Source organism: Fusarium poae, assembly GCF_019609905.1.
Source record: "Fusarium poae strain DAOMC 252244 chromosome Unknown contig_1, whole genome shotgun sequence".
Taxonomy (NCBI): domain Eukaryota; kingdom Fungi; phylum Ascomycota; class Sordariomycetes; order Hypocreales; family Nectriaceae; genus Fusarium; species Fusarium poae.
In genome coordinates, this window is record NW_025408659.1 from 271,677 (window position 1) to 292,397 (window position 20,721).

Consider the following 20,721-nt stretch of genomic DNA (forward strand, 5'->3'; position numbering starts at 1 on the left):
AATTGTAGACATAGATATAATCACTTGAAAAGCAGTGGCTTGTTGAATGGGTCAATAAGTGTAGAGATGAGCGTTGGAGGTATCAATGAGCGGTTGGGTTGCCGGCCAAGGCCCTTAAGTTTCCGGAACACATGTCTTGATACATCCCGAAGTGTCAAAGGGTGCGTGCAGCCCAGCATCTGAGCACCGAGACGGGTGAGAGGCTTACCCCGTACTAGACCTCATTCATCCCATTCTTGGGGTTAAATTCTTTGCTCACTGCAGATCGGGGTTTTAAGTCAACAACTGGCTGATTATTGTGGTTCGATACTCCACGCCTCGCTAGAATACAACCGCCATCGTCCCGTACTATGATTGGCCAGGAGTCCTCGGAGCAAATCTAATCGTTGTGATTGGCCACTCAAAACTGGAAAGCAGGATGAGGCGAGGGCTATGACTCACGATGACGCGCCACGCTTTAACTCAATCTGCAAACCTCGAGCGTCGCACCCGGAATATGAGGAAGAGAATGAGATAGTTCGTGTCTGGTTTAAGAATAACCCAAGACGAGCACTATTCTAATCTCGACCACTCTCGACTCCCTGCTTTGACTGTGACTTCCTCATCCATTCTCTCCAATCTCTGCTAGATAGCATCCATCCACCCGCCCAACACATATCCTCCATAGGGGCAAGACTCTCCCAGCTCTACGGCGGCCGTGGACATCTTTCCTACTCCATAGCCTATCCGTTATCATAGTCCGACCTTTGGACTTAAAGACTTGTCTGGATTCTCGGGCGAAGGGTGTCGCTGGGGAGCTAGCTGACATTGGCAATCTCCTCTTTATCTTTAGTCTGACATGATCAAGTAGGGCCTTACCCTTGGCCGGCCTCGATGCTCGCTGATGGACATCGTCGCGTGAATTGCTCGAAGTCGCCCTTCTTCATACCTGACACTTAGTATCTTCCCGTGGTATGTCAGATCCTCATCCGTGATGAGGATGAGGGGCATAGGGCGGAACCATATTTGCGGTGTTTGCGACATCTTGGTGGTGATATTGCCCTGTGTTAGGTCATAAACTCGCAACGGCTCTCCAGGGAAGCTGGCGCATCTATCCAGATATAGGATACAAGTGTGGAGGATATACGTATGGTCACGGAAAACTTTGTGAGACAACACACAACACATGACGATCCATCGATCATCGTGTGATCATGTATGTAGGGACCCCTGGCTGCAGGCTTATTGCCGATAAGGTGGTACCCGAGACAAAAGTGTCATTAGTTTGAGCTATCTCACCAACGCACTTCCGAGAAGAACTCTCATCTCAGTAATTAACAACAATCAAGTTTTATAAAATATATAACTATTTACTCAGCACTACTGCGCCATATAAACAACTATTTTTCTCAGAGCTCCCTCACTACTGTCACTTTCCTCCTATTATTACACATCAGCATTTTGCTGCTCCATCTCCAGTACCTTCGTTGTTCTGACTCTTTCGCTGGGGGCGATGATATCCCCCGCCCGAAGAATCCGGCTCACGGCCCATGACGATGATGACGTTTGATGCGGGGTTCGCAAGACAAGACATGCACTCAAGGCCGTGAGGCGGTTAGCAGGCTTTTCAAAAGTTATAGAAAAGATAATAAAACCATTTCGAGAGATTTTCTCGGTCTTCTAACATCGACTAAAGTTACAGTGTTGTTCTTACGGCAGGCTGGCGATCAATTCAACCATCAACTCAATCCCGTCAATTTTATGGAAGTTGAAGTCACGTGCATCAATTCAATCAATTCCATTTGACACTCCCATTGATTGTTTCAATTCCACCTAGATGCTTTCAACGTTGACCATCGGTTGAAACTGTCGTTAATGGCAGTGGTTCAGGGTAGCGCCCAGTCCGTGTAGTCCCATAAGTCGCATCCACAGGACCCCTGCTAATACTTTTGCCCCGTATTTTTGATGCACGTGCCAACTGCACCTAGCATTAGGGGTTTATAAACGCGTCTCAGCTGTCGTCGCGCCCCATGACCCTTGCAGAAAGATCATTGCGTGCATTCTATTCCTTTCCTAATCTTCAAATGGACGCCAACGTACCTGTCAAGTGCCAGAGTCCCGACTGCAGCGCACCTAGTGCTTCACCTAATAACTTGGATGCTTCGCCAGGAGATTGGAAAGCCTTCTCATGGCACAAGTTTCCGGGTTTCTCGATTTCGGAACGCGTTGGCAGGCAGACTTCGTGGGTTTGGCAGCACGGCTTTGACATTCAAGCCCGCGATTCTCCCACGAAGAGGAAATGGGTTTGCAAGCATTGTCTTCGGAAAGCTAAGCCCAAGATGACAGACTTCTCTGCTGTTGGCACCCAGAATATCGAGAAACATCTGTTCAGGGAGCACGGACTTGTCGATAAGTCCGGGAGGAGGAAGCCACCCGCTCTTTGGAAGGGAAAGCAGGAGAAGACTCCCTCAAGGAACATTGTGGAGATGCTGAATCTTGACACCTCAGACCCTAAAGAGCAAGCCATCGCGAACGCCCTCATACAGCGTTTCGACAGGGACCACTTCCAGAGACTGCTCCTTGAGTGGGTGATCGACGCCAATATCTCTTTTCGCCAGCCCGAGCATGGGCGGCTTCGACGTATATTCGAATACCTGAACCCATGAGTCGCAGCGACGAATGCTCATATCTCTCATGACACGGTTCGAAGGCGAATCATCGACCTTCATCTCCAACAAAAGACACGCATAATCGACCACCTGAGGAGTGTTCCAGGTCAAATTCATATTGCGTTCGATGGCTGGCGTTCAAGGAATCGGCATGCTCTGTATGGGATTGTCTGCTTTTATGTTGACAAAAATGGAATCCCGTCGAAGTTGGTCCTTGGCCTACCGGAGTTGAAGAATTGCCATTCGGGGGGAAATATTGCAGCCCAGATCCTCGAGATCTTGGAGAGCTATGAGATACTCGATAGGGTGGGGTACATCACGCTTGACAACGCCGGGAATATGGATACAGCAATGGAGGACATTGCGGAGGCGCTGGGATTCGATCCGAAGAAACGGAGAGTGCGATGCTTCGGCCATGTGCTCAACTTGGTGGTGAAAGCCCTGTTGTTTGGGTACAAAGCTGAGGCTTTTGAAGCAGAAATTGATGGAGAATCTGTTTCTGGCGCTGCCCAGCACGAGACCTGGCGAAAGAAAGGTCCCATTGGGAAGCTCCATAACCTGGTCCATTGGATCCATCGGTCTGACAAGTTGACCTATCGTCTCCGTGCGCTGCAGGAAGAACTTTTTCAGCATTCTGACAACCCCAAGATTCGAGCAAGGAAGCCTGTCGACGTTGTTCGCGATAACCAGACGCGGTGGTTGTCGACCCTGTATATGATGCGACGCGGTCTCTTGTTGCGTCCTTTTCTGGAGGACCTAGTTGAGAAGGTCACGCTTGAATTCAACAAGGAATGCCGCAACGGGGCTAGACGGAGGGAAGAGATACCGCTCTGTCTCCGGGAGGAGAGTCTTCTTGGGGAGAAGGACTGGAAAGTAATTGAGTTGATGGACAAGGTGCTGCTTGGTTTCGAGGAGGCACTCCGGATGCTTGAAGGAGATGCTCAGAGCCAGGTACGTAAAGGTGGCCGTATTGAGGCATATGGCAATATGTGGGATGTTGCTTCAACGTATGAATTTCTGATGGAACGTCTGGAGGAGTGGAAAGCAGCAGCAGAGAATTACCCGGATCCTGAGCACTTCAGGATAAACATCAACCTGGGGTGGGATAAGTTGAACGAGTACTATACGAAACTGGACGAGACGCCAGCTTAGGTACTATGCTTCCGCCATTCTAAATCCGGCCTCACGTTGGGGATATTTCGAGAATACGTGGACCGGCAAAGCACAGCTGCCATGGCTTCAGGAGGCAAAAAGAATGGTGAAGACTCTGTGGGAGGAAGAGTATAAATCACTACCGAATGTTTCGAATTCAGATGAGGAACCTCCATTCAAGCGTTTAAAGGCAATGAGTGCTCTCGAAAGACACCGAGCACACAGAACTTCGTCTCTAGCAGGCAGATGTCCTTTTGATAGGTCAGTGAACGCAGACCATGATGAATATGACCACTGGCTGTCGAGTCCGGACGTTAAGAGCGACCCTCTTGTCACGGATCCCATCCAATATTGGTGGGAGAGACGGAAAGATTACCCTCGACTGTCGCGAATGGCTCTTGACCTGCTTTCGGTACCGCCTATGTCGGCAGAGTGCGAGCGTTTGTTTAGTGTTGCTGGGCAAATGGTCTCACCGCTGCGGACTCGACTGGAGGCTAGCACGATAGGGATGACACAGACGCTAAGGTCATGGGTGCGGAATGGCCTAATCGACGCGGTGGATACGTTGGTTGACGTATCAGATGAGGTTGGGAGTAGCATTATATGGGAGACAGAGGAAGATGGCCGAGACGATGGCGAATAACGTGTTGGGCATCTCGGGGGGCGTATGAGGTTCAACATGTTCAATTCAACGCCACCAATTCAATTTGCAGATGCGGTGGTTCAACTCCACGGGCCAAATGCTGAGTAAGCTGTCAACGCAACGCCACGCGAGGGCGAAATTGATGGAATTGAATTGATCGCCAGCCTGGACCTAGCCTACGGCAACTTTGACCATATCAGAGTGGGTATGGGCGATAGCGCACATATGCTCCGGGCTGTCCTCCCATGAGCGGCAGTGCGTAGCAGAAGTTTTAGTAACAAGGCATTCGCTTGGACCATTCATAATAGAACTAGGGTTACCGGATGCATCAAGGCATTAATGTTAGCGACAGTACTTATGACTCGCACTGTCGACCTGTCTCCATTCCCCCACATTCGCACCCCGGAACTCAGGCAGCAGCGGTATTTCTAAGTACTTCATTCGCTAAGCCAGAAATTGTTTACGCACCCATAAGGCGGCCAAATTCTGACAGAACATCTGCTTATGAGATAGAGCCATGTACCCAGGTAGCCCCACCCTAGACTTGCAAAGAGCATGTTTTTTTTGGACCGGAAGGTGCAAGTACTCAATGCTGTAGAAATCTTATGCATCAAGGTCGACCTTGCCCGTGTCGAGGAGCATCTTGACCACGGCCTCGTGTCCATTCCTGGCGGCCAACGACAGTGGCGTCCGGCCGCTCTTGTCTTTCGCATCATGGTCGACCTTGCCCGTATCGACGAGCATCTTGACTACGGCCTCATGTCCATTCTCGGCGGCCCACGACAGCGGCGTCCGATCATACTCTATATCTTTCGCATCAACGTCGACCTTGCCCGTGTCGAGGAGCATCTTGACCACGGCCTCGTGTCCATTCCTGGCGGCCAACGACAGTGGCGTCCAGCCAATGTAATCTTTCGCATCATGGTCGACCTTGCCCGTATCGAGGAGCATATTGACCACGGCCTCGTGTCCATTCCTGGCGGCCCACGACAGTGGCGTCCGGCCGCTCTTGTCTTTCGCATCAAGGTCGACCTTGCCCGTATCGAGGAGCATCTTGACCACGGCCTCGTGTCCATTCCTGGCGGCCAACGACAGTGGCGTCCGGCCGCTCTTGTCTTTCGCATCAAGGTCGACCTTGCCCGTATCGAGGAGCATCTTGACCACGGCCTCGTGTCCATTCCTGGCGGCCAACGACAGTGGCGTCCAGCCAATGTAATCTTTCGCATCATGGTCGACCTTGCCCGTATCGAGGAGTATCTTGACTACGGCCTTGTGTCCATTCTCGGCGGCCCACGACAGCGGCGTCTGGCCATACTCTGTGTCTTTCGCATCAAGGTCGACCTTGCCCGTATCGAGGAGCATCTTGACCACGGCCTCATGTCCATTCCTGGCGGCCAACGACAGTGGCGTCCGGCCGCTCTTGTCTTTCGCATCAAGGTCGACCTTGCCCGTATCGAGGAGCATCTTGACCACGGCCTCGCTTCCATTCCTGGCGGCCAACGACAGCGGCGTCCAGCCAATGTAATCTTTCGCATCATGGTCGACCTTGCCCGTATCGAGGAGCATCTTGACCATGGCCTCGCTTCCATTCCTGGCGGCCCACAACAGCGAAAGGTCGACCTTGTCTGCAGCGGGGGCACTTAATGCGTGGGCAGTTTTTGCTTCCGCAATGTCACGAGCAGCTCGAGCTTCAACTCTCTTTGCGGCATTATGCTCGAGTGCGGAAAGTCTCTCTTGGTCTTTTTTAAGAAGCTTGCCTTTGCGTGCCTTTTTTGCTAATAAGCAAGCAATTTCCCCCTCTTCATGAACTGCTTCAGTCGCCTGAGCCTCAGCAATTCTTTGCGCCACGGCAATAGCGGCAGCAGAAGCCTTTTCTTCGGCCCTCTTAGCTGCTTGCTCCTCGGCTTCCTTCATAACTTGATTCACATCCGAAGCCTTGCCTTTTACTATGGGTCCGGTATCGCTGAGACCTCGGAGAATCTCTACGGGTTCCTCCTTCCGAAGTGAATCATCACGTAGAGATACTTTTGAAGTTTGAAGCAGCAGAATAGCCTTTAAAAGTTCCATGCTGGGCGTGTTGGGAGTTCCAATCTCTGAGAGTACCTTTTCTGAAGTTGGATAGGTAATGTTCTCGGCAAAAGCAAGGATGCGCGACTCAACATACGCGGCTATTCCCGGGAGAGTGCTCAATGACAGACTTGACTCTTCCATGATATCAACCAAGGAAAGCAAGCTCAACCTGTCGCCGAGCGCGATCATCTCTCTTCTTGCCAGATCACGAAGAGAGGGCAATTGAAAGGATTGGGCTGCGGCGTACACGCGGAGTGCAGTTGTAAACTCGGATGCATACCTCATCATAATAGTCTCTCCCTGTGGCTTCAGGCATTGATACCTGCCGGTGGTCATAAAGTGAATAAGGACATGGCCGGTATTGTAGTCGATATCGTCCAAGTGAAGGTCGCGTAACGACGAAGAGAAACAGTCTGTCGGGACGCATCGGGAAGTAAGCTCGACACTCTGATGCAGGAATGCGTGAGGGATATGGAGGGGTCCATTTCCTTGGAAGTATACCGCACAGACTTGACTGGCGTAAGGCCTGTTGCATTGTCAGTTGACAGTCTTCAAAGAGAGAACTCAAATTCCTAACGAGTGTTCTGGCCTGCTGTCTGGTTCGCCATCCCAAAAGGGTGCTGCGGCCTCTCTTTGCTTGTTGACCGGGTCGTTAGACATGTTTGTGAGTGTTGGATAAGGGCTGAACTATGTTAAATCTAGATAATAAAAGCCCGTCGCGCTATATAGGTAGATTGGTGGTAGAAGGAGCACCCCGATATATAGAAGCATTGACAAAGAGACTCGGAGTAGAATGAAAAACGCCGGGTCAACGGCCCACACGAAGGTTATTAACAAGCTCCGGAAACCTCAAAGGCGCACTTCATTCCAATGACATAAGTGTGATATAATATAGTTCATTCCTTCTGGGAAAACTACGCTAAACCATGCACCTCGACAAAGCTCTAGTTTTCCCGATTCACACCGTTGAGGGGTCTGCTTGGAAGCCAATTTCCTGAGGTACTTTGCCAAAAGTATCTCATCCCTAATTTCTCCCTACTCGGCCTAAAACACACAACGTATGTACTTATTTCGGACTGATCTACAGCCGGCGGAAACGCCACATAACCCGCTTGGGTAGCTGGCAGAAGATCGACAATAACAGAGCCTATTTCCAGCCTTTCAGCTCTCCACGAAATTGCCCGCATGCGGTTGAGACACGGCACAACTTCTTGCAGTAAGCTGAAAGTGAACTCTCAAAATACAATCATCCTTCAACATACCACCTCTCTAATTATAGATAACTACATGTTAAAGGCATTGATATATCAGTATGTCTTATTCTGTTTGGTAGCTAAGCCACTGGCTTTAGAAGGGATCTATGAGTGAGTTATGGCCTCATGCAGAAGACCTTTTCCTAGAACGGGTTATGTATAAGCGTCTTAGCTGCATGACGGTAAAAGTATGACAATCTTCTGTGGCGGACCGGTCTATGCGTCCACCTCCGCGTTCTGGTGGCAGCAGGTAGTGCGAACCTTGGTAGATTGCATGAATGGATTACAGTATTGTACATGTACACCTTCCTCTTCGCAATAACATTCTCTTTGTAAGTTTTGGAGTAGAGACTTATAGATACATGTGTCTACTTGATAGGCGGGTAGGAATAGTCAGATTCATATGACGAAGGAAGCTTTAATTAGGTCTAAAAGAGGGGAAATGATCAGGCCAGAATAGCCATAAACCGTTACTTTACATGTGCCCAGTAAACGGTGGGCCTCCTGCAGTATAGTCGTATGATTTTACGACATTCACCTTCTAGTAAATGCTTACTTCAACATATGACTGGCTAAAAGAAAGGTAATTACTACACCGGGGTGACAAAATGGCTACACCAGCGTGACTCTTACACAGGCGTCATTTCTACGGCTTCTGATTGGTCCATCCCTTTTTGTTAGTGCATTTAGCTTCTGCCAACACTGTGTGTAGTGTTGGAGAAATGGCAGGCAGCCACCTCAAGGAAAGATGTCTCACGATGATACCAGAACTGTCTGAACAGCCTCTCCTCATCAGGTATTAAGAAAAGGAGGGACTTCCTTCGATAGTAGGTAGAGGATAGCGAGATAGATAACTACCCTCTAGGGCATACTTGAATTGGCCTGGTTCTGCAGTGAAAACTAGACCTTGTTGTGATGTTCGCTTTAGAACTGGTTGACCCGATTGGTTCTTTACCAAAAGCAAGGACTTTTTAAGGGGGAGCTGCCTTCACCGCCTTTGCGTGGATGTACCTGTGGGTCGAAGGAAAAAAGAGCGAATCAGAAGCCATAAAAGAAACGCCTGCCTGTATAAGAGTGACGCCGGTGTAGCCATTCTGTCACGCCGGCGTAGTAATGGCCAAAAGAAAATCATTTACTCGTTGGCTAGCCGGGAGGAGTGAGACCAAAAGAACCAGTTGAAGTGGCACCAATCTCTGATGAAGTAGTATACATATCGGAGTGTCTATTCCGCGAACCAGGCCAGTGCTCAACGGGATCGGCTTCAGACAGGGTGCGAGCGGGAGGCCTCACAGGGCGGGGCCAATCGGTTAAACAGCCTTACGGATCAAATCGGGGCGACGATTGCTGACATAATTTGGGCACCTAGCCCATGTATTGGCCGCCCTCGAAATGATTTCCGGCGGGTAACCCTTCGCAACGTAGTGTAGCTCCATTTTAATTAGCTCAAAACATCAAAACACAATACAAACGTTTACGACACAAATATCCACCCTTCGAAATCACTCCTCACCACGACATCAATCCTATATATCATGGATGGACCATCGAGTATAGAGGAATTGACAAGACTCCTACGAGAAGCTGAGCAGCGCGCGGAGGAGGAGCGACAACGCGCCGAGGGAGCAGAGAGAGAACGACAGGAGGAGCGACAACGCGCCGAGAGGGAACAGCAACGCGCCGAGGAAGCAGAGAGAGAACGACAGGAGGAGCGACAACGCGCCGAGAGGGAACAGCAACGCGCCGAGAGGGAACAGCAACGCGCCGAGAGGGAACAGCAACGCGCCGAGAGGGAACAGCAACGCGCCGAGAGGGAACAGCAACGCGCCGAGGAAGCAGAGGAACACACACGACTCACGACGCTTGACGAATACATTGCAGCTTGCCATGATTCCGTCTTCTCTCGCTTCGCCATCGAAACAGATCCAAAACTGACCTCAAAGGGCCCGTTGACCAACCCGCGTAACAAGTGGTGTCCTAAAAACCTCAGGCCATGGCCCAACTTCCTTCATCAACAGAGGGTCACCTTCGGTACACTGCACCATTCATTTCCTACCGAAAGCCGCCTTTTCGAGAACCGAAACTTCCTGGCCGGCATGGGGAACCGGGTCTCCCAACGACCGATAGGAGACGAGAAGACGCTCGAATATTTCCTACATAATAGCGTGGAGGATCCGGTTAGGGCCATCGTACAACATCTTAAACAGGTCGAAGAGGTCGGCAGGGATTTTCAGATCGGAGATGGTGTCGTCTTTGAGAACCATCCCCATGCCCTCAGCGATGTTGCCGAAGAAGTGGTTGAGAGGGAGACCCCATCGACGCCGCCGCGGACGCCGGACCACGGAATAGATCTCAACCAGTTGCGGCCGGATCAAATCTGCGTCTATCGATCCGACAACACGCCGTCTTCCCAGCGCACAATGGTTTACGTTTCCGAGTACAAGCCGCCCCACAAGCTGACCGCTCCGCACCTTCGCCTCGGTCTCCGCCCCATGGACATCTACAGGGAAGTTGTGAACCGAAGGACGATTCCAACTTCTATTAACCCTGACGCGCGTTTCCAGTACCACGCGGAGAAGCTGACGGCATCTGCCATCACGCAGACGTATCACTACATGATTGAAAGCGGCCTTGGGTATGGTCTTCTTACTACTGGCGAGGCTATTGTGTTTCTCAACATCGACTGGGGCGACCCTGAGACTCTGTACTATCATCTAGCAGAGCCTGGTCCGGAGGTGTCGGCACATCCAAACAACCTCCATATATGCACGGCTGTCGGTCAATATCTAGCGTTCACCCTCATGGCTCTCGGTGCGCCTGGAGAGCGACGGGAGATTCGCCAGGAGGAACGTCAAAAAGCTATGAATGGCTTGAAGAGGTGGTCTGAGGACTTCGAATCGACATTCCGTTCTATCCCAGAAAATGAACGATCGGTGTCGTCAGCCTACTCTCCTGGCCATGAACCTACCACCTACAAGGATGTCGATCGGTCGCCGGCCTTGCCGCGCAGAAGGACGCGTCGAACTGCCAAGTGCCAGATTGGCGAGGGGTCGTTGAGGAAGGACGGCAAGCCGGAACCATCTGATGACGAGTCGGCATCCAGGCCACCGGACACGCCTACGCCAACTGGACGAAACACAAGACAAGGAACCAGGCGGAGCCGGCGACTGAGCGTTGCGGCCGCCGCGCGAGACGGCGAGCAGGGTCGGCAGTACTGTACGCAGAAATGTCTTCTCGGGATGGTCAAGGGTGGTTTTCTTGACCCAAAGTGCCCGAACGTGGCGCTTCACTGCGGGAGCTGCGCTACCGCCCGCGCACGTCATCCTGTCGACCACAAGGAGTGGCTTCGCCTACTCCGGAAGCAGCTGGAACAGTCTCTCGACGACGGGATCAGGCCATTGGGGGAAGGTGGTGCGCGGGGTGTGCTTTTCCAAGTGACCCTACTTGCTCATGGCTACACCTTTGTCAGCAAGGGCACGGTGCGGGCTTTCATCAAAGATCTCCAGCACGAGGCTGCTGTCTACGAGCGTCTCAAGCCAGTGCAAGGCGTCCACGTGCCCGTTTTCCTGGGTGCGGTTGACCTTCGATCGATGAACAAGACTTACTACTACGACCACCGGGTCTACGTGGTGCACTTGACATTTTTGTCCTGGGGAGGCTGCAGCGTCGACGGAGCGCAGAGGGCTGGCGACATGGGCAGGTCGCTCGAAGGCGAGGCCATTCGGTCCTTGAGAGCCATGCATCGAGAGCGCGTGGTCCACAAAGACGTGAGGCTCGCAAACATGTTATTCAATCCCGAGACCGGCGGGATTATGGTGATCGACTTTGAACGGGCTTTGCTGCTCAACCCGCCTCGACGTCCGCTGGCGCAGCTGGTGCCGAACAAGCGAGCGTGGCAGTCGGAGACGATGGATGGCAAGAAGGTAACTGGTGATTCGAGCAAGCGAAGTCGGTCAAGTCAAAGCTTTTTAGAGGATATCCGGTTGGCAAAGACGGCGTTCTTGGAGTGGAATGCTAAGCCATAGGACACGGATCGCGAGAGCACTTTGCTAGTAAATCTACAGTCAATCACCCTAGGAACTATTAAGAGGCGATTGAACAGTAATCGGCCACCAAAATGGATAATTTCGCTCAAAATTTGGACTTGAATCGAGTGGACTGGGGCCCGGCTGTTTATTGGCTAAAACTAACCCCAACCCCACACTTGGGGTTAGCGCGAAGCAGAGGTCCAGATCTGCCTTGCGGGGTCCGTCGGAATGAGGACATTGATAAAATTGCCAACAGACTCCTAGGCTTTTTCGGAAATGCAGGTGTTTGATGTACTTCGAAGATATTGGGGACAGATAGAGCAGTGGTAAGCCGGGGAGGTCTATATAGTGTGAGATTCCTTTGGGTCTAATCTCGACGGACTGCCAAAATATTGGTAGACAAACGCTCCGGATTCTTTTCGAGACTTCAGTTGCTGATTTAAGATCTCTGATCGAGGTGACCTGAGCTCTGTATCAGTGAGGCCTTACTAGATAACCTTCTGTCCCACTTGTTCCGGTGACAATGCACTAACAAAAGGAGATAAATTGGGGGAGTACCCAACATTTTCCATAATGATTCGTAGAATCTCGTTTGGCAGCTGCGAGATTGTGTCTGACATCTTCTCTTTGGTTCAGATAAGGCTCCTCGCGTCTTTTGGCAGCTTAAGAAACGAACAGGAATCAGGCTCTGTGTTGGGCCAGTTTTCAAAGCCAGAATGCGCTGTGTCGATCTAGGGTGGCCGGCGGCGTCGGCATTTATCCATGGCGAGCAATTATGATAGATCTCTGATATTTAGGAAGCGAGTGCCTAATACATAATGAAGATATGTGGGAGGTTGGAGCATAAAAGAAGATGTATAATGAGATTTGAAGATCCGCTATGTAAGTAGGGACAGGGCTAGAAGGGCCGTAAACGTCTCTGTCAAATCTCGATGCTGGCCAAAAATGACAATCAAAATGCGTCCAAAATCGACGACAGTAGAAGATGCGGATAAATAAGGCGTAAGGGTAGGCCAAAGCGTGAGGAATCTGCTGATATGCATCAATGCCATTTTAATGCTCGTTTGCGTATTGCATCCTACTTTCTTTAGCATATTTCACAGTCAAATTCCATCCCAGGCTATCCGTTGCGTATGTAGGGATCAATGATGGGTTTAGGTTGTCGGTTTTCGGTTGTGTTTGGAAAGACTCAGCCAACAGGATTGTTAAGGGGAACTAGTAGGATTTGGTAAGGTCAGGCAGGGGCAGAATTATAGACGTTTTAATGATTCTCTGCTTACTACCACTCAAGTACTGCCTCTCACGACTTGTTCCATACTTCCAAGCCCAAAGGGTAGGTGTCTGTCTGTGCGCCCTTCCATCTTGTTAACGTGTAGCAGTTTATGGCTAGGTTCTCGTCGATCCCTATATACAGCCAGTTCCGTTACCTATGTTGTGGTTATCACACCTACTCTCAGGTTTAGATGTCCATGCGCTGCCTACTCCTCCTCTAGTGTATGTACGTACACCTGCTAAGCTTCTAACATCTATCTGGGGTAGTACCCGAGGGGTACTAACTGGCTACCCTGTTTGCTTTCCTTCCTGCTTCTCCGCGAATCCTTTCTTTATATCAAGTTTTGCCACTTAATGTACATGCAGCCTATTATGAAGCGCTATCCATATCAAACTCGCGACATTCCATCAGAAACGCCTTTGAAAAGACGTCGGCATATTCACCATAAAAGATCCACAAGCGCCTCGAATCCAGTCTTCAAGCTTCGAAATTGATCGACCAGTCGATTCGATTTTAATTTCGATACATCAACTTGACGAACTGTCAGATATTAAGGTGAAAGTCCTACGATCTGCTGAAGACTTCAGACTTTAATCCCGAAGTTGAAGGTGAACCCTCCAATATTCAACAGGTTGGCTTTGATGATGATGAGAACAGATTGGGTTTGGTGGATGAAGGAATAGTCATAATTGAGATATGAACGTTAGTTCAAGTTACTCAAAACTTATTAATGACGTCGAGACTCTAGTGACAGTCTGTTGACCGGAGATGGTGATCTTTATTATTTTGCTTGCAGCCTGAAGTTAGAACTGGTGGCTTGTATCTTCTTTTATAACTAGGTATTGTCTGGAGTCAGTTCGTCGAGAACCATCTCTTAAATACATGACGACCCTAACATAATCTCAGCGTAACAGCACTCAATCCCTTATCCGTTTCATGCAGTTCTTTCAGCCTCTGGGCGATGACACCAAGTCCATCTCATCTCGGTAGGTTTCTTTCAATACGATGCTTGTCCGAATAAGCTAAAGATATCTCCTCCACACCAACGTCACGCTTAGTAAAGCTGATATCCCTATATTACAACTCCAACCACCACTCACAACAATGAAACCCCTATGAAAATGAAAACTGCATAACTTCTTCTCCCAAAGCCTCCTCAACCATAGCCAGTCTAGCTTGCCAGCCGGGTTCCATAAAACGAGACATAAGCATCAATCGTTTCGCCGCCGTATCAATCCCCATCTTCTCTTTCATGACCTCGGCCTTCTCGGCTTCAAGCTGCCCAATCCTCTTGGTAGCCAACGCAATCTTGCTATCGGTTTTGAAAAGCCCAGAAGCACTCTTGTCAAGTTGGATTTTGACTGCGGTATATACCTCTTCATGTTCGCGAACCGTTCGTCTTCGTTTATCCAGGAACGTGCGAAGTTCGTTATCTCCAGGATATTTGTTGTAGAGATCTTCCAGGTCCCTGAGCAACTTGTTCTCGGTGGCCATTGATTTCTCGACATCCTTGAGCGCGTCTTGGGCTTTTTCCTGTTCCTTTGCTTGCTCGTTCTTTGTAGGTCTGAGGCTGCGCTCAAATGCGGTGAGTCGGCAGTGTTCGTCATTGATGGATGTTAAAAGTTCTTGGAAGCTCTTGATATGAGGAAATAAGGCAGCCGAGGCAGCCTTCAAGCTTGCTCTGAATCCGTCTCCGGTGGGCTGAAGGGATGTTAGTTTATGATGACAACATCTGATTGACTGAATTTGCAAATGTTACTTACAAGAAGAGCGTTCCAATCCAATGATCCAGTCACCTGTGTACTTGAACGTAGAACATCAGCAGCCTTTTGTCTTTTGGTTGAAGGGGCTGTAAGTGATTCTGAACTGCTCGCCGCTGTCCGGTTGATGAAGTTGTTGGTGGATGTAAATGTGTTTACTGGCGATGACGGAGCAGGGCGCTTGTTAGCCCTAGCAGGGGCGATGGGACGAGGTGTCGATGGTTGACTGCCTTCTAGGTGGGAGTGTAGAGATGCTTGAGGAGTCGCATTGATAGACGCCGATGGTCGGTGGTTCGGTTGGTGCTGAAAGCTCTGGGAGGCCTGAGAAGTAGTGCCGGTACAACGAGACAGTGCTGGCTGCGAGCTGGCTTGTGCGCGAGGAGTCGAGGGGCTTTGAGAACTCGTTCCGGACATGGATGGCTGGCTACTTGATTGTTGGTCAGGCTGTCGCGCGCTCTGGGGGGTGGGTAGAGATGCTGATGATTGTGCGCGAAGCTGTACAGAGTTCTGAGCCGCGGTTGCTGGTCCCTGGCTGCCTTGTTGTTGCGGAGGACGCGTAGTGCCCTGTGGAGTTGTCGCAGGAAAAGACACGGGAGTCTGAGGATGGCCCGGAACAGATGACGCTGTTTGCTTGAGCGGTTGCACACCAGATCGTTGAGCGCCCTGGGCGTTCTGAGAAGCAGAGGTGAGAGGCGCCGTCGTTTGGGAGCTTGGTGGTTCGCGTGGCTGCGTCGAGCTTTGAAGAGCCCGTGGAGTTGTAGCAGCAGAAGGCGCGGACGCTTGTTCATCTGGTCCCTCTGGACGGCGAATAGAGCTCCGGGAGGTATCATGAGCCAAGCGAGATGGTGGTTGAAAGTCGCGCCGAGGGCAAGCGCTTGACTCGGCTGCGTTGGAGGCGGAGCTGGAGGCGACAGGACTGCCCCTGGATTGTCCATTGATTATAGCAGGCCCAGACCTAGGATTGGCCGCTATGGTGTCCTCCATAGGCTCATCATCCTGAATATCACCGATGTCTCTGCTTCGCGACCAAAGATTTCGTTTATGAGGGGCGCTCTCTTCGTCTTCGACAGTCAAGTCGGGATCTTCTTCAGTCTCTTCTTCATTTTTGTCTCCGTATTTGCTGAGATCTTCTCGAAAGCCTAGAGCGATAATCTCATCAACCGGTTCAGAGTTTGCCTTGGTTCTGTCACTCTCCGCAGTCCGATCCTCATCATCCGCACGTCCATTCCATCGCCGTGTTTGTTTAGTATCAATACCCATCCCACGTAGCCACGTTCGCACCTTTGCTATATCTAGCTCACGAAGTCGCGGGCGATCTGAGCGCGGATGGCTAGTGGCGAAAACCTTCAATCTATGGCGTACCTGGTCGAGCTCCACGTTCTCAGCAGCCACTACCAGAGACACCAACGTAGAAAGGCTCTCGATAAGTCGAACACCCCAAGTCTCAGGTACAAAACCTTTGCAGAACTCAGTTGGCCACATGCCACATGCTTGATGAATGCGCTGCGCTGCGTGTAACGATCGCTGGGTTGGATAATCTGGTGATGATGAGGCGCGGTTCATTGAATTGAATTCATTCCGCCCGGGAGGATACGCCTCATAGGGCCAAGAGGCGCGGTTCAGTGACGGCCTACCGCGTTTGCGCGCAGATGGAAGCTTAGGAGTCATGATTAAGTAATAAAACATGAAAGTTTGGGGCCCCATAGGGACACGCCTAGGCGCCTCTCCACTTCTGCACGCGTAGGCGTGCGGATTATGTTAGCCCCCAATTTGGCACAACTCTACAACTGCATTTCGAGTTTTGAGGCTGGCGGGTTTTAGAATCCCGAGATTCAGAACGGCAATGAATTCCTAATTATTAAGCTGAATATAATTCCCGCTGCTCTTTTCTATCATTCTTAGCCGCCTTCCAGATGTTGCGTATGCCTCTTCTGCTAGAAAAAGGATTGCTTTCTATCTCTGCCGCTACCTGAGCCTCCACCCGATTATCTTCTGCTTTACTCTAATCTAGGTACGCTATAATCTCTTTCTTACTCTAATTTAAGACACCACTGGTAGCTTGCTTTGTTATACCGCAAAGGTAGACCTAATGCCCTCCGATACTGCTGGTTAGTTTTGACGCTCCCATGAGGCTGCGCCTTATACTAATCATCTCGAGCAGCAATATATCTCCGATAGATAGCTTGTGGGTCATCATATCTTAGTGTCGGCGCCACTGATGCTGTTGAAGATGATGCTATTGGCGACGTCCCTCCCTGTGTCGATGGTTTTGCTGATGACACTGCCGATGATGCTGCTGTCTCTATACTAACGATAATGCAGCTAGTGTTATCCCTGCCAGACCCAGCGTGTCCGGATAATCCTGATGACGGGTTTTTCAGTGGTTCCCCTTCCTGTAAAGATGATATAGATGTAGATACTGCTGCTGCTGGTCGTGCTTCCCCGGATAATGCTGGCGAGAGTGCCACTGGCATTGCTTCTTCTACCTGTGCTGACGATGATGATAAATATAAAATCCCCTTGTACCGTTGAGGGCATGCCTTTGACGTTATCTTGTGTCCTAATTTGTGGCATCTACTGCATGTAGGTCGTGCTTTTGGCTGCGCTGCTGCCTGGACTGCCTCAAATGCACTTGGCTCTCTCTGAGTGCTCGATTGCGATTTACTTGTGGTAGAATTGGCAGCTATTCGATCAGATCGGTGTCGAGGCTCCAATAGCACCTGATGAATACTATGACGAATTAAATGCTAATGCGAGTGAAAATGCTCTAAGCGAAGGGTTTGGCCTTGCTCTTGTAGAGCCTTGAGAGTGTGGGCGCAAGGGAGGCCGTGGGATTGAGAGAACGTACCGGTATAACTAGGCAAGTCTTCTTTCATAAGCCGCTTCCGCTGTTCTTTAACTTTGCGTAAAGCCTCGTGAGATATCCAGCTACGTATGGCACTATATAGTGATCCAGAGAGCTCAATTGGTATTCGCATTTGCTGCCTGACTTGGTTGGATTGCAGCTCAGATAATTGATTAAGAAGCGCATGTTTTATAGCTCTCCACGCCTTAAAGAGATCTAGCGTAGATTTCTTGAGGTGGCTCTTAAGGAGCCCATGGATACCCTTAACCCGTAAGGTGACCATATTGCTAAAGTGAGGGTGCTGGTTGACCTAGGCCTTAATGAGCTTTTTTTTGTACGGATTGAGCCAGTTGGACTTGATGTAGCTAACCTCTTTGAGATATTGAGGCAGATAGCGCTTTTCAAGCTCTTGTATGCGCTGGTCAAATGCATGTTCATCTGATGACCTTATAATTGAATGCCAGTGGTTGAAAAAGTCATTCCAATCGCTTAGACCTTGCTGATAGGCCTTAGACCCTTGCTTAAGGTGTATGAATGTTAGCTGGCAATAGCGGAGGACCGCCTTATTTGCATGCCATAGGCATAGCAGAGAGATCTAAGACGGAAAGCAGCTCTCTACAGCGTTCATATAGGCCTTATTACGGTCAGTTAGAATAATAGATGGAAACCTTGTGTTGCAGAGTTTATATAGGGACCTGAGCCGGTCTAAGGCCCATATGAAGTCCTGCTTAGCCTCGCTATTAAGGAATGCGAAGGCGATACAGAAGGATTGCTGACAGGCATTAATATTAATCATATTAAGCAGCGGCATTCCGTATTTGTTCGTTTTGTATGTGCAGTCTAAGAAAAGTAGATCTGGGTAAGCCTTCAAGTATGCCAATGACTCCGGATGGGCGAACAACACTGCCGTGATTCGGTTATCTGAGTTAAGCTGCATCCGGTTCCAGAACTCTTCCTTGTCTAGCTGGTTAGCAAAAGTATGTATAGTGCTCTGACCCTTATAGAGCTCTCGTTTGCTATCTGCAATATGGTTGTAGATATCTTGCTGGGTTGTAATGGTATTTGAGTTCTGGCGAATATAAGTCCTGATATCTTTTGGCGCTGTACCAGCGTTCGTAAGGCGGCTGATTGTTGACCTGTCTATATCTGAGAGCTGCCGATGGACTGGGTGCGCCGATTTGTGCCAACTTGGTTTATGGTTGTGTGAAGAAAATTGTGGATCCGGACGATGCCTTAAAGACCAAGTCGTCTTATCTAGGGATTCCTTTGCGATGATAGAGAACCGGCAGTTGGTTCCTTGCGTAGTAGTCTTGCGCTGGCGGTCCCTTGAGGCGCTTGGTGGCCGACACTATCGATCATATGCGTATGTGATAATCTGCCTGCCGCTGGTTGATTGCGACGATCTCCCAGTTATGAATGCGTATCCTCTTGGTGCTGCCCATTTATTGATAGCTGTGAGTAGAGCCTCTTGCGAGTTGTATGTGCCCTCTGGCGGAAGCACATTATTAGAAAATGCCGTCTGCGCTATAACGGTAACCCCCCTGAGAAATGCAGTTGTGGAGTTGTGCCAAATTGGGGGCTGACATAATCCGCACGCCTACGCGTGCAGAAGTGGAGAGGCGCCTAGGCGTGTCCCTATGGGGCCCCTGAAAGTTTACACTTCCTCGCTATGCATCCCCCCGGGCGGAATAAGTTCATTCCATTCTAACCCGACATAGCCGCTTAAATGACTACAACCTTGACAACCGATGCTATTTTAAACAATTTAGCGTAGCCACAGGCCCTCTAAGATCCATTCTCCCAGGCATAAGAAACACTACTACTACTGCAAATCGATCAGTCCGCTGCCAAGCTGATCTTCAACCCCAGACAAGACTTAGCATCAAGGGGAACACGGAACCTGCCTTCTAAAAAGAGTGAGTGGATTGACGTGGACGCTAGTCATGGGGATGAGTACCCTGATATATTTCGTTAATATTTGCTATACCTCTGCGCAAACATTAACAGATCTACCCATGCAAAACATCGGACGCGTTATAATGCCTGAACCCAAATGTCTCCTCTTTTACTCGATTCATACGGTCGGTGAACCGAGATGGCAGACTTACCTCTTGACCTGGAACTACCGACCAACAACGAGGGGCATACCGAAGTCCGCCAGCCTTCTACTTGGGCACCGACAAATGATGAGGTGTCGGCGGCGGGTTCCTGAATTGTCCAATTAGGAAATCCCTCAGTTAATCCACAAAGCCGGATAATGACGTGGATGGATTGATTCCCTACCCTGCCTATTAGGGCGGCACTAGCGTACCTCGGAGAATGCACATTTGCCACGTCAAGAAGCTTCTCGCTACCGTTGACCCCAAGACCCCGTCGGAGACATGTAAGGCGACATGGAGAAGTAGTATCAGTGCCGTCATTACAATTACGTAACAGCTAAAAGCCCGTCGTATCAGCCGTAAGTATTATGGGGTGAAATAGCCAGCATTTCCGTTTCACATTGTCAATAGTTCAGAAAGGAGCAGGTTTCAAAATCCTGACAAAAACAAATCGATGCCATTTAGACAGACAGAGCCGTCAATCGGTTCGTTAGGCTTTGCCATGCGTCGAATTCAACGCTTGACCGTCTGCGAATAACGCTAACCTCTCGGTGGAATCAGCAAACCAGCTCAGCACACCCGTCCTGGTTCGGTTCGCATCTTGGGCCACCCCTTCGGGATATTGCTCGACGAAAGCCCGGTTAAAGCGCCAAAGTATGTGTCATGAAAGTTGCGGAGCCCCGGCATGCATGGGGCCAAGCTCCTCTTTCAGTACTCCATCAACACATTTGCGATGCTCGGATGAGTTGGCGAAGCTGCTTGTGTTGCGTAGCCATGCCATCTGCAACGCCTCTACGACGATTAACTGCCGCATTAGGGGCCAGAAAAGAGACTACTAGAGTAGTTGCGATCCATAAAGCTCACCGTCTTTTTGCTGAGTCGTCCTTGGAGGACGATCATGGACTCATGGTGGAGTCTGCGCTAATTGCATCCTTACTGACTCCCGGCTCTAG

General features: G+C 50.1%; 5 protein-coding genes across 5 annotated transcripts; 2 read left to right on the forward strand and 3 right to left on the reverse strand.

Annotated features, from left to right (window-relative positions):
- Positions 1–732: 732 nt before the first annotated feature.
- Positions 733–1,023, reverse strand: FPOAC1_012900 (uncharacterized protein; the record flags this gene model as incomplete). The annotated part of the gene is made up of 2 exons (XM_044857243.1): positions 733–801; positions 859–1,023. 2 exons carry the CDS (start codon positions 1,021–1,023, stop codon positions 733–735), a joined length of 234 nt encoding a protein of 77 aa, XP_044701426.1.
- A 4,023-nt stretch (positions 1,024–5,046) lies between these two features.
- Positions 5,047–7,173, reverse strand: FPOAC1_012901 (uncharacterized protein; the record flags this gene model as incomplete). Its single annotated transcript, XM_044857244.1, has 2 exons — positions 5,047–7,039; positions 7,091–7,173. 2 exons carry the CDS (start codon positions 7,171–7,173, stop codon positions 5,047–5,049), a joined length of 2,076 nt encoding a protein of 691 aa, XP_044701427.1.
- A 2,125-nt stretch (positions 7,174–9,298) lies between these two features.
- On the forward strand, positions 9,299–11,788 carry FPOAC1_012902 (uncharacterized protein; the record flags this gene model as incomplete). The annotated part of the gene is made up of 1 exon (XM_044857245.1): positions 9,299–11,788. One exon carries the CDS (start codon positions 9,299–9,301, stop codon positions 11,786–11,788), a length of 2,490 nt encoding a protein of 829 aa, XP_044701428.1.
- A 2,389-nt stretch (positions 11,789–14,177) lies between these two features.
- FPOAC1_012903 (uncharacterized protein) lies at positions 14,178–16,492 on the reverse strand (the record flags this gene model as incomplete). Its single annotated transcript, XM_044857246.1, has 2 exons — positions 14,178–14,765; positions 14,828–16,492. The coding sequence occupies 2 exons, from the start codon at positions 16,490–16,492 to the stop codon at positions 14,178–14,180; spliced, it is 2,253 nt and encodes a 750-aa protein (XP_044701429.1).
- A 421-nt stretch (positions 16,493–16,913) lies between these two features.
- Positions 16,914–17,356, forward strand: FPOAC1_012904 (uncharacterized protein; the record flags this gene model as incomplete). Its single annotated transcript, XM_044857247.1, has 2 exons — positions 16,914–16,932; positions 17,007–17,356. 2 exons carry the CDS (start codon positions 16,914–16,916, stop codon positions 17,354–17,356), a joined length of 369 nt encoding a protein of 122 aa, XP_044701430.1.
- Positions 17,357–20,721: the final 3,365 nt, after the last annotated feature.